The 13,546-nt window shown below is 34.7% G+C and overlaps 1 protein-coding gene across 6 annotated transcripts in view; it reads left to right on the forward strand.

The window, feature by feature from the left end:
* The window catches only part of RELCH (RAB11 binding and LisH domain, coiled-coil and HEAT repeat containing), an 84,345-nt gene that overhangs the window by 33,936 nt on the left and 36,863 nt on the right, over positions 1 to 13,546 (forward strand). For 4 of the 6 annotated variants that reach the window (XM_054189870.1, XM_054189871.1, XM_054189872.1 and 1 more), the window contains exons 9-11: positions 1,433 to 1,508; positions 1,928 to 2,023; positions 10,955 to 11,067. In XM_054189870.1, coding sequence (XP_054045845.1) covers positions 1,433 to 1,508; positions 1,928 to 2,023; positions 10,955 to 11,067 — 285 coding nt within the window. Of the gene's footprint in view, positions 1 to 1,432; positions 1,509 to 1,927; positions 2,024 to 8,233; positions 8,359 to 10,954; positions 11,068 to 11,836; positions 11,926 to 13,546 lie in introns of those variants that run through there. The other 2 variants (XM_054189874.1, XM_054189875.1) reach the window with 2 other exon arrangements.

Raw genomic sequence — 13,546 nt, forward strand, 5'->3', positions numbered from 1 at the left:
AATACTTTTACAGAATAAGGACATACTGTTAAGCAGAGCTCCTTTACAACTTGCTACCATCTGAGTCGTTTAGTAACTTTTTAAAATTGGAGTTAAAACAAACTTACTTCATTAAAATTTAAAACATGTTTTAAAAATCTGTACTGTCAAGAAAGAAACTTGATTTTTAAGTAATAAACATAAATTCTTATTGATCATATTTTGTAAACAGTCAGAAGAGGAAAACTACTCTGGTATATTTATCCGTATCCTCCTGGGTTAGTCTAAACAATTATAAGTAGGAACTTAGATTCTTTTTTTTTTTTGGTTAGGAAAGGATGAATTGTGATGTATTTACTCTAAGTAGTGTGATCTTCCAATCTATTAGATAAAAAAGAATATGTCCATACAGATAATTGCATGTGCGTAGGATTTTGTGCACTCAGGTGCACAAAATAGCATTTTTAGGAGTTGAAAGGCGATACCACTTTACACATAAGAAATAGGAGTTGCTGCCTCCTGTCATTAGAGGATTCAAACAGCAGATAATGATATAGGGTGAGATGCTTTCTGTGCATGTTTTGGAAGACAAATGTTCTTTTTCCTCTCTCAGCGTAGTGGATGAGGCAGCATTAGATTAGCATCTAAATACAGCCGTCAGATAAGGCAGAGGGAGTTGTCATTACTGGGAAAAATAAGATGCTGCTGCTTGCCTGTTTTATGTAATGGTTAATCCAGTAATTGTTTTCTGAGAGCATTTCTGCCAAATTATTCTCCTCAGCCAGGGTTGTTTTGAGACCCTTCTCAGGCTTTTATGTGTATGCTTAAGGCTTTGAGTAGCTCGGCTCTGTTGGCTGGTGCTGTGCATGGCCGTGAGGCAGTACTTCTAGAGACGCACATCTATATTAGCGGTTAGGCAGCGATTTAAGGCTAGTTTTGAGGCTCTTGCTGTACATTTGAATCCAACGTTTAGATCCCAAAGTGGCAGTTGAGCAATCTCTATTTAATCCTGAAACTTGTAAGTGACTGTCTACTCAGACGTTTTTATGCAATGTGCAGAATCAGAGCATTAAGCAAAAATACTGTTTCTTGTGATTTATATCCCCCCCTCCTCCCCAGTTTGCATAATTGTATGCTTCCTCTTGTATTACTAAAGCTTCCTTTTCTTCATGCTTTAGTTCTATTTTTGTCTGTGCAGCAGATTGAAAGATGTTACATTTTTTTCAGAATTAAAAATTATTTATTAGGACACCCATTTTTTTTCTTGCCACATATTAAACACCCTAAAAGTCAAAGATAATTTTAAACAAAAACTTCTGCAGCATGCTCCACTTAAAACATGCTTTCTGAACGTCATTTTACTTGGCTGGTTAAACCAGAGTGAAAGGACTTGTTCAGTCACCTTTCTAATCTGTGCTTTTCCCCCCCGCCTCTCTTTTTGGTGATGTTTCAGGAAATTATCACCAGCTTTCCATCAAGCACTACTGTCTTTCTGTCGGATGTCAGCAGACAGCCGTTTGGGATCGGAGGTATGTTTCCCACTTGACATAAATTAGAAGATACTTTATTCTTCATGGCAGCAATAGCTAAACAAGCAGTAATTGCTTTGAGACAAGACTTATTAACGTATATGGAAAGATAAATTTATGTGCATGAAACTTTAAAAAAAACAAACCCAACTTTCAGATTTTAGCTTAAATATGAAACCTAGTGATAGATATGTAATTACTGAGAAGTCTTGAGTCTCTACAAGTGGATTCATTCTTTTGAAGTTGCTGCCAGATCAAAAACTCAGGGCTTAATGTGTGTGATTAAATTAAATATTTTATGCTAAGTGATCAGCTTGCTGCAATTCTTATTCCTTTGAAAGGGTGTTTTTTTTGTTCCTTTGCTTCATTTAAAAAAAAAAACAAAAAAAAAAAAAAACACAAAGAATTTGGTTTTCTAGGTATCTCGGATTGCAGACAGTGAAAAAAGTGTCATGTTAATGTTGGGACGCTGCCTGCCTCATATTGTTCCTAATGTGCTGCTTGCAAAGCGAGAGGTGAGAAACCCTGAAATTTTACTTTTTATTTTTACCAGGATGTTTTCTTGTTCATTTTGAAGATGTTGTGTCTAATTTCGTGAAAGTCTGTTACTTGCAATCATGTTCTTACTTTTGTGCATGCATCTCTGCTCCTAGAAAATGGTTTTACACCTCTGTCAGGTGAGTTCAGTAAACCTGCATGGTATCCTAATATTTCTTCCTTTGCTTAAGGCACCATCAGCATTCAGTAAGACTAACTGTTACTGTAGGTCCATCTGTTTGTAGTAGCACAAATGTTTTTGTTAGAGAAGACCATGGCTAATGTATATTACAAAGAGCAGAGGATATAAGTTCAAATATTAAATTTGGGTTATTTTATCTATCAGTTTTAGTAAGGATTAATATTCAGGTTCTTTTGCAGCACTATGTACTTCAACAAAAAATTTCTTTTACCATCTTTTTCTAGAAGTTCCATGCATCAGCCAAGATAAGGTTCATCAAAAACACCCTGTCATAAGAAAACAAGCAATCTTGCTTATATGTTTTGCTTAAATTTAAAATGAAGCTAAATAAAATTATGAAAATGTAATGTTTATTCTGAACGTAAATGAAGATGGTGTTTTGTGTAATCATTCCTACTATATAGTGTAGAAAAGGAAGACTGATTGAAGATGGAAAAAAATGATGGGTGTTGTATTGTTTTGTTGTAAATATTGCACGTTACTGAATGTATAAAAAATAAAAATAAGAAAATATATCAAACAAAAATTCAACAGCCTTATAGTTGACACTGAAATAAAGGCTTTGAAGTACCATAGCTTTTTAAGTAAGTTTTAGTCCTTGTTGAGGGGACCTACAGTATGGTAGATGTAGTAGTGCGTTTTGCATAAATTCATTTTAAGGCTTTGAAAAATCCTCAAGAAATTTGTACTGATCCTATAATCTAAAATTTTATAACATACGAATAATTATCAGCAGTTGACATGGTGAGTTTGAAATGTACCATGTTTTGAAAGTCTCAAACTTTGTAATGGGGGTTTTTTCTCCCTTTTTTTTTTTTTTGAGGGGGTTGGGGTGTTAACCGGGTTCTCTGGAAATGGTTCTGTTAGTAGTCTTTCAGCATAATTCTGTGAATGTTCCTGGATCAGTGCTTAATTTCTGATTTCTTATTTATTCCTTTCCTTCCCTCTGCTTGGCAGGATGTGGTATTTTGGCTTCTTTTCACAGCTTGTAGCATAATCTGTGTAACGTATTTGATACTTTCGTGACCTTTTAGGCTATTTCCTAATTCTTTTGTTTTACAGTTGAAGTTATATTTGATTACATGTTTTTCGGCCTTAAACAAATAATCTGTTTCAATTTGATTGAAAAAGCCGCAAGTGAGAATTGTGAAACTGGATTGCATAGGATGCTTAATGTTCTGAGAATTGAAATTTGCTTTAAAAATAGATTTTCTCGGTTACCCATTGCTATAACTATTGTAACGTTCTTTCAGATGTAGTCATGGAATTTGATGGAAAACTTGGCTGGACCGTCTGTTAGTATTTATTAATATCAGTATTATGAAAAGCTAACCTAAGAACTAGTCTCTCTGCTGCAAGGTACAACTTTGGGTCTTGTCCAAAAAACAACCTTGTTACAAGAGAAAATTTTACAGAGTTGTGGTGTAAAAATATACCAAAAGATCACTAATTTGAGAAAGATACGTAACAGCTTCCGGTTATAATGCAACGTGATCACCAGTCTGTTCTGAAAGATACAGTGGTGGTATGTAAGATCTTATACTGTCAGTGTGTTAGACATCAGAATTAAACACAATTTTGTGATGACTCCCCAAAGTACCTATTTTGTTCTTTAAGCATCCGTTATGTTGAAATTGGTTGCAAAGCCTTAAGCTGAAAATGTTGTTCTATACATTTTCATTTTGGAGAAACGGGGATTGTGGAGGTTGACAGTCTCTCAGTAGGTATTGTCCTTTACCGGAGATTCAGAAGCCATTTCACCAATGTTTTTAACCCTCTTAAGGTCAGTAGCAGCCTGTCTGACTTGGTAATAAGTGGTCCAGTAAATATTACAGTTGACTTCTGAGCAACCAGTTAGCATTGGAATGTCTGAGGCATTTCTGAAATTATTTGTTATTTTTGTGTATTGGTGCAGCTTTAATCGTTCTTCAGTGTCTGTAGTTTAGGTTCCAATGGAAGATAAGAAAGAAGGAAAAATATAATATTGAGTAGGGTGGCTGAGGAAATCATTTTAGTTGTTTCTAAAAGAGCAGTTCAACTGGGTAAAATCAATAATTGCCTAGGTAAAATCAATAATTGTGATACCATCATATAGGATAATTGCCTGAAAGTAATTCATAGTCATTAAAATTCCATGTATTGACATATAAATTTAATTTTGGTATTATCCCAAGTGTCTAGTTTATCCTAACTGCTTGAAAACATGTATGTCAATATTTAGATTTGTACATGAATGCACTCACAAATGAAGAAGATACTGCAAGCCAAACAGTAATTGGAATGAACAATAACAAAATCCTACGAACCAGTTCTTCAAACCAAACCCCTCTGGCTGGGTATGCAGTTTGTGATAACGCTTCTTGCAGATGAGCGGCTTGAGTTCATAAAATTTCATCTGCATTGGAATCTGCTTCCTCAGTTGTGTTTTTACCACTTAAACTAAGACACACTGAAGATTTAAAAACAGAAAAAGATAAAATCAGTCACCTTCTTTTTGTCAAGAGGTATACCATAAAAAGATTCCTTTGGCTAAACTGTAATTAGAGAAAAACAATCTTTTAAAATTTTTGTGACTACCAGTCAGTGCAATACTGATTTGACACCCTTTATAAGATGTAAAAATCAATCCTTTTGTCAGGTAACAGGAGTAACCTCATTTGTATGTACCACTTCCATACTCTGCAGTATGTGGTCCTTTAGCAGAGTTTGGGCCAGAGTAAACTTTTTGGCTTAATATCAGGATCTTGTTTCTCTTGTTCTTAATCGAGAAATACTTTTCCTTAATTATTTATTCCTTTCATCTCACATGTTATTCCAGGGTTAGTTTCTGTAACTCCCATTTGTGTTATGCAAACTTAGCAAAACCATGATAGTAATGGTTTACTAACTGTGCACTGCTAAATTCTTATACCGAGAAATTGTTATATATATATATATATATATAAAGCTTTGTATGTTAGGAATAGTTTTGCTTTTATTTCTTTGTAAGGTTGAAGCAAAGATAATGCTGAATCTGCAAACTCTGAATGGGTGCCATTCTTGACTCTGCTAGAAGAAAGTAATGCTGTAGATTTAAAGTTGTTCATGTCAACGTGTAGTAACTACACATACAAATTGCCAAGGCACTTTGACTCAGGTGTTTTTTGTGTGTAGCTGTCTCTTAAAACACAGTAGAGCTGAATACCTTATTACCTATTTTCATCTCAGTCTTATGTTTTAAAAGCCATAAAATAACGGCTTTGTTAAGAAATGTAAAAGAATGCTGTGTTAGAGCTTGGGAGCGTATTTAAGTGGCTGTTTCCAGTGGCTGAGTCAAGCAGATGTCATTCTGGTTGGATGTGGCTAAAGGTATATACGTTTGAGTTCCTGTGCATGAAAATTGTCAGCCATCAGTATCTTCTAAATGGCTGTTTCTATTTCACAGAATAGGGGAGAATAGAAAAATGTAAATGAACAATTAAAATACTTTCTGTTACTCTGTAAAACTTAGATTGTGGTAGGCTTCTATAGATTGTGTTTCTGAAAAACAGGGAGTGTGGACCGTAGCCTGTTTGATGGTTCTGTTCTGGTTTACGTGAGGTGTTCGTTTTCGTTTGGGGGCTTTTTTGTTTGGGGATAGGGTTGCCCCACACACAAGTAAGAAAGACACAACCATTTTTTAATTTAAGTCCTTTAGTTCCTGATTCTGGGTATGAGGGGCTAGCGTAGTTTTCTTAGAATGAAATTGCTCAGCCTCGTAGAGTATCCTTTTTGTCTCTGGTCTGAAAGCTCGTGTCTTTCGACACCATGTCTTTTAATGTAACGTAACTCATGGGTGCAAGGAGTGTAATGTAGTATTTATGAATTGAACTGCAAATTATTACTAGTTTTATCACAGTAGTTTTATATGTAGGTTTCCAAATAGTAGATCTAAACAAAGAAGTACAAAGTTTTCTTTGCATATCTGCATTGATTCTTATGTAAAAGCATCCCTTTGGGATCTATGAGAGGCTTAATTTGGATCCTGGAATAATAGTCTCATCCCATGAAATGTAATTAGATTTGTAATTTTAATATTAATGAGTAGCACAAAGTTCTGAGCCATGTATTAATCCTATGATGAAATATTTCTTTGTTTTAAAATGAAAAATGTGAATTCTGAACTTCAAATACATTTTTGTGCAAGAGACTGTATCAGTAGCTTGACAGTATCTGCAGCTGCTTCAGTTGCTGCAGGTAAGATTATTTTATCTTATTTACCAGTTGTCAGAGGCTAAGTTACAGACGAATTTTAACGTAGCATTGGTTCACAATATAACCATTGAGTATTAGGAAAGATTTTAAAGGGGCACATTTACAAAATCGATAATAATGTTATCCTGGCTTATGTATTATGTTGTTACCTGTTTGCTTTATTATTATATTAATATTTGAAATAATAAAAAAGATTACTATCCTAAGCTATTGAAGTAAACGGTCTTGACATTTAACACTAATTAAATTTATTCTTTGAGATAATTATTTTGCTTATGAATGCTACAGCAAACCAACACTAATTAGTGAGAGAAACTAAGATGCAGAAGACTTCTGTTGTAATGTAACCCAAAAAAACTATAATGAAGCCAACAACCTAGATAGAAAATTCTTTGCTACCTTGTAGGAAAATTCTTCCTATAGGATGCATTTAAAAAAAACCCCAAACTTCAATATTTTATTTTAATACTTTAAATATGTAGGAGGAACTGTTTTGCAAATAGTTGAGGCGATACCAGTTACCATTTGAAAGCCACCTTCTTTTGACCATAATGAAGAGCTGCTCCGTATGCCCACATAAATGTCGCCTTTGTTGAGAACATGAGTCAGCTCAAATAGTAAATCCTGTTCAGAGATAACAGAACATGTTGCTGTTGTAAGTTAGGGAGAAGTTGTCCAGCGGTACTATAATGACAAAGAAGTGAGTTTTTCTTTGGGGAGACCTACGTGGACAGTTACGCAGAAGTAGAACAGAGAGAAGACAGGCCATTTCCGTTCTGTGCAGTGCATTAGGTCAGCTTCGCAGCCTTGTCCAGCATTTACCTCTACGTACCTTATCTCACAGTGAAAACAAAATAATTTGTTTTCTTTCTATTCTGCACCTGGGTAGCTCACAGATATAAACTGCCTCAGATACAAACTTGCCTTTTCAATCCTGGAGGCGAGACCTCTGACAGGTGATGGTTTATTTCATCAAGTCACAAACGCTGACAATGTTACAATGGCAGTCTGCTTGGCATCTGATGGGAAAACAGTATCGCAGTTCTGAGAGTCACTCAAGTTATTGTTGACTAACACCAACATGAACGAACCTGTTTTCCAAATTTAGAGGCAAAAGGGAAAAAAGGGACTTGGGGATCAACAAGACATTTAGGAATGATCTCAAATTAAATAAATAGAGGGAAGGTTGTTGGTTTTTTAAAAAAATTATGTTCTTGCTTTACGACTGTCAGAACAAGTGGTATTCCTTCCCGAGGAAGGCAAAGTGTTTCAAATAGCACTGGAAGTCCTCTCCTTGATTTTTAATAATTATATACAGTCTCCATAACAATGTTACAAACTTTCCTCTTGAATTGAAACAGCCAAATGCTATTATTATTGTGTCTTACTGGAAAATTACCACTTTCTACAGCACTCCTCTGCTGTTTTTAGCATGAAAAATGAGATTTATTAAACAAGTCTACATGCATGGCCTTTAGCAACAGGAAGAAATGAGCTCGAAGCTGCCTGTAGGGTGTTTTTTGGTTTGGTTTTTTTTTTGTTCTTAATCATCCTGAATATCCCCTTTTAAGTCTTTGGGAGACTTCACTTGACCTGTTTTGTCCATCTACAAGAGCAGTTTTTTTGTTCTTGTCCCACAGAAAGTCCCTTTCGCCTCCAGTTTTACCTTCCTGTCCATTAAGTCCATAGGGAGCACATAAAACGCTGTTCAAGACTTCTCATTGTTTCTCCACTCCCCTTAATAGAAGGAACTGTAGAAGCACTGATGCAGCGATGCAGAGAACACTCTCTTCTCCCATAGTATGCATGAAAGAATGTGACCAATGGACAAGAAAATACAGCTAATTCCGTCAGCTATAATAACCAGCTTTCTGCAAGGTAAAGAACCAGCCTTGTATCTGCCCCATGTCAATGGTGTTAGCCTTTCACACACATGGTAGTAGTATCTAGGTGAATACTGAGAGGTGTTTTCCTTTCATACAGACTTAGATGGAAAAAGACAACTTTGTTAACTTCTTGAAATTTGAAAAGAAGCTTTAAAAAAAAAAAAAAGCTCATGGCACTGTTTCGAAATCTAGCAGTAGGTTCTGAGCGAGCAGTTGAGATTTTTGAGTAAGTACTCAAACGTACCAGGAAAGTGAAGTCAGTGTGATGATTTCAACGGATGAAACAAAACCCCCAGATCATAAAAATATACACATCCCATTTCATGAGGTATATTATTTTTTTAAAAAAATTCTGTATAAGGAATACTTAAGAATAATTGCAAGAGCAGTTGGATAATGTGAACTTAGGGTAGATTTCAGAAAGTTAGATTTCAGTAAAGTAACACAGGGTTTTTTTTATTTAAAAGTTTTTCCATGAGCTATATTCTTTATGGTGGAGTTAGAAAATATGTTATATATCTACAAATTGCAATCTGATTTCCTCTTTAAAAGATCTTAGCTTAATGTATTAGTGGTATTACGAGTGGCAATTTTTTTTTTATTTTTATAATATTTTTTCAACTCTTTTTGAGTTAAAACTGTTTGCAGGAGAGAAAACACTTCTGTAAAGTACCAAAAAAAAAAAAAAGAGTTAAATAGGTTAAATCCCCTGCCTTCTAAGAGTTTTAAATGGGCAAAACCAGAATGTTAAGTATACAAAAAATAAAATCTTACATGCAAATTCTAGAGGGAAAGGAGCTTTCAGCTGAAAAGAGTTATTTAGTTCTTTGTGTGAAGTAATTTGTAAAATTTCTTTAATACAGGTTTTCAGTTCATATTATTTTGCATTGTACTACGATTATTTAAAATTAAACAGAAAACTGTCTCACTTTAAAATATTGAGAAATAGAAATGTCAAAATTGTTCAAATTTATTTCTCATTTGTCCTGTACTTCCAGATTTTTGAAGCAGTGGGTAGGATTTTTCCACATTCATTCCTCTGTCTCATTATAAATTACCTAATCTGTACCATAATTGGGTTCAATATTGCCAAAATATCTTCCAAAATGTTAAAATACATTTTAGGATATGTCTCGGTCATCTTCAGGGGGGAAAAATATCACAAGTAGAATTCTTGTAAAAAGAAAACAAAAGTTTATCAGCAGTTGACTGGCGTAGGCAATGTTCTAAAATAGAGTATTGTTCTATGTTTAACGTAGCACTTGCTGTTTAGGAAAATACGAGTTGAGCAGTGAGGGTGTCTTTAATGTCTACCTTGTTTAATAGGCTTACTCTCAAGTAACTTACTACTCAACTTACATCATGAGTAGGTCACACTGAATGTCTGCAAGAAGAAACTGCCACCTCCCTGCAAAGTTACTTACAAATAATATAGGTTTTTCCAGGTTTTGTATAGTCTTTCCTAGGAACTTCAGAAGCGTTTCCCACTGTCATCTGCTTGTTGGTCACGGCTTATCAATTCACAAAAAGCTTGTCTGCTGAAAGTGGCTCAAAAGTATGTGGCAGGTGGGAGAGGAAGTCTGCAGATTACTTGCCCATGTTTTCTCTGCAGGCACCTAGGTTTGTCTTGGTCTTTCCACCAACCTCCCAGTGTGATGTTTCTGCCCCTAAGATATTAAATCACCTAGAAATTGCGTGGCTTCCAAATTTGGTTGGAGTAAAGGCTCACGTCAACAAGGTCAAGGAAAGGGACTTCCAGACCATGTTTTAGAAACTTTCGTTTTTTCTGGGAATGAATACCATGAGCTTTGAAGGCATATTTAGAGAGGAGGAGGTCTTCACTATTGCGAACAGCCTTATAAACTTTCTTTCAGTTAATGTTTTACGTAGTAATTTCTTGGTAGTTTGTTCCTTAAGGGAATCGAATTGCTTTAAAAAGAAAATTCCGCTTCAGATATTGCCTCTTTATTGGAAAAAAACCACACCACCAAACAACAACAACAAAAAAAAAAACCAAACAAAAATAAACAAACAACAAACCTTTAAAAAAAATCATATAGTTCTCAGTCAACACAAAATTGAGGGTATCTGTCTGCAGTCACCTTTACCAATGTATGTTTCTCAGTGCTTATTCAAACTTGTGCACAAAACTGTGTGCATGCTTAATTGGAAATTTTAATCTTTAACTCCGTGGCATCAGAAATAGCTTTTTTCCGTGGGAGCGTTGTTCCATTACATGTCTGTGGAGCTTGCTTCAGTTCATTAGGTAGTGAAGACAATTTAAACTGCGATTGTCCTCCAATTCTGGTTACAGGTGACCTGCATATGTTAATTGTAATCTCTGCAAAGCTTTTTATTTTCTGTGCTGGTTCTCCCCTGATCTTTCCTAGCAGGAAAATAATTCTAACTTTTGTAGACCTTCACTTTTTTCAGGTCACTTAATAAGAGATCAAGACTCTAAAACATCTTCTCTAACTGTTTTAATGTTATGTGTCTAGTTTGATCTTCTTAGTTTCTTTTGCTATTAATGAATATACGCCCAAAGTGTTTTTACTTTCTTTGGTTTTCCCCTACCCCCAACTTTTTAGGAATTGATCCCACTCATACTGTGTACAGCCTGCCTCCATCCTGAACCAAAAGAGAGAGATCAGCTTCTGCACATACTGTTCAATTTGATCAAACGACCAGATGATGAGCAAAGGTGTGTTTGCGTTTGTGCGTTGCGGGACAAAAAGGAACTATTTTCTTTGTCAAAGAAGCAGAACTAATAGAAACTGGATATTATTGGATGATTTTAAGCAACTTAAGCTAACATTTTGCTGGTATAGTGTTGACAAATTTATGCGGACTTCGGGACTTTCCGTTCCTATGAACTGTACTTTCTAGTTACTGAAATGTGAGAATGTGCTTCATAAGCTGTAGTGTAACATTTCAGTTCCTTTTTTGGTTAAAGATGAAGTGAAACGCTTTGTTAAAATGCCCTTTAAGATCATAATTCTTAGCAATAGTTGATATAGAAATCTAAACAGCTTTTTTAAACCTCTGTTTTAGTGTATCTTAGCGATCTGTATGTTTGTAAGTTAACTACCATGTTTATTTGGGAAAAATAGCTTGAGAAAATAGGACTCTTCCTACTTATGGTTCAGTACTATGGGTTCTGATGTAGCAGTGATTTAGTTCTAACAAGTGTTAAGAGCTTTGTTTTATTTCGTTTTAAGGTTTTGAAACAAAGTACACTTTTTATTTTGTTTTATAAATTTAATTCTTCTGTAGTACTCAGGAAATCTGACTTTGACTGATCTTGGTAAGAGTATTCTTAAGGTTGAAAGACAGTATCCTAGCTGGTATTTTTCCTTCGCTAACTAATGGAACAATTTTTCATATTTGATCTGTAGCTCTTCCATTATTTTCGCTAGAGATGTTTTGTAAAGCATCTGTATTTACTGTTGCTCTATTCTGTTTTCAGATGAAATAGGCCTTATGAAATAGATGGAAAGCATTGCTCTTGAACATTCTCTGAAACTGAAGTGTTCTGGTGGCTTTCTAAATTGCTCCCATGGTAAAATTTAGAGATGGGGTATAACTGAAAGAGATGGTGTTGGGGACAAAAAATGCATAAATAAAAGCAACTTACAGCACAGTGGCACCATACAGATTGAAATTACAGAACGGTGCAGTCCTTATTCTTCAGATTCATTAGAAATCTGCTTCTGAAACGTCTGCCACTGTCTAAAATGTTTTGAATGCTCCATGCAGATTGAGAAGCTAAAAATATTTTATGAATAGAGGGGAAGGAAGTTATCTCGCTTGTAGTCTCTTGTAGTTAATTTGTCACAGGATTGGTGGCCTATCAAGTAGGCTTTTTCATATGACTGTTCAGCTGCAGTTAGGGGTGTCTTTTCCAGCAGCCAAGAAAGAAGAAAATCCAAGCTTCTTTTTCCTTGAAATTATTTATTCTTTTTTGTGAGTTAGAGATTTATATCTAAAAATAACTAATTTTCATCAGAAATTTGGGAAGGATAGTCTGCCATAACCTCTCCAGGACAAAACATGTATGTACATAATATACATTTACGCACATAAAAATCATCATCTGTTTAAAGGTGCCATAACACCTGACTGAAGAATAAGTAAAATTCCATCAAATAAAAGAGATTCTGGATACAAATTAGTCAGAAAATTTTTATTCAGAATTTCAGTTTGTTTTTTATACTTATATTTTTGTATGTAAGTATATTATGCATGCTTGGTTTTTTTTTTCTAAATAAGTTTAAATAATGTTTTAGCAGTCTTTTGTGATATGAAGTAGGTAAAGACATTCAGGCTTAGACACTAGAACATGGTATTAATTATCTCGTATGTTATTTGTTTACCTTCTACTATACTGTACAGGCCTACATTATACATTAAAGTAGCAGTTGATAACAAGTTGACATGTTTAATTTGGTAAATGCAAGAGACTGAAATGTGACATTGCATTTCTAATAACAAACCCATTAAAATAAACCCTTTTCTTTAAATATTTCTCTTTGTAAAGTATGTTAACAGTTATGCAGAAAGCCTGTGTTATAATACTTGTCCATGCTGGAGGCTTTTTGGTGCATGCAGACGGAGCATATTGTCAAAGTCTTGTATACTAACACGATATTTTACAAGGCCACTTTTATCCTCAAGGCTTTTCTTACTGGTGTACTGTTCAACTTTTAATAATGTCTGTCAAATTCTCCTCTGCAAAGGAACAAATGTGTGTTAGCTTTACTTAAACTTCTTTTTGGATAATTATGTTGGTTTTGGAAGATACAGAGCCATGAAGAAGTCAGACTAATGTTGGGGTCTTCTAGGACAAGGTTAAAACATAGCTCAAAATGTGAACTCTTGAATTTTTCAAAGTAATGTACCCAGAAGCAGCACTCTTAATGCAAAGAAGCTAAAGTACATTAAGCTTAGTGTATCTAGTATGACTTTTTCATTGGTCATATGATACTACCTGTTACTAAACACACATAACCTGCTGATATATTAAGGAAAACTCTAGTAAGCTTTTAATATAACTTTTAGGAGTGACAAAAGAACCTTGAACCGTGCAATGTAAGATAGAATTGCTTGCCAGCGCATGTAGTCACTTTCTAAAACCTCTAGGAAGAGTCTAGAAGTGTTAAACTTCTAAACTAGAAGTTTAA

Source organism: Rissa tridactyla, chromosome 2 (assembly GCF_028500815.1).
Source record: "Rissa tridactyla isolate bRisTri1 chromosome 2, bRisTri1.patW.cur.20221130, whole genome shotgun sequence".
Classification (NCBI taxonomy): domain Eukaryota; kingdom Metazoa; phylum Chordata; class Aves; order Charadriiformes; family Laridae; genus Rissa; species Rissa tridactyla.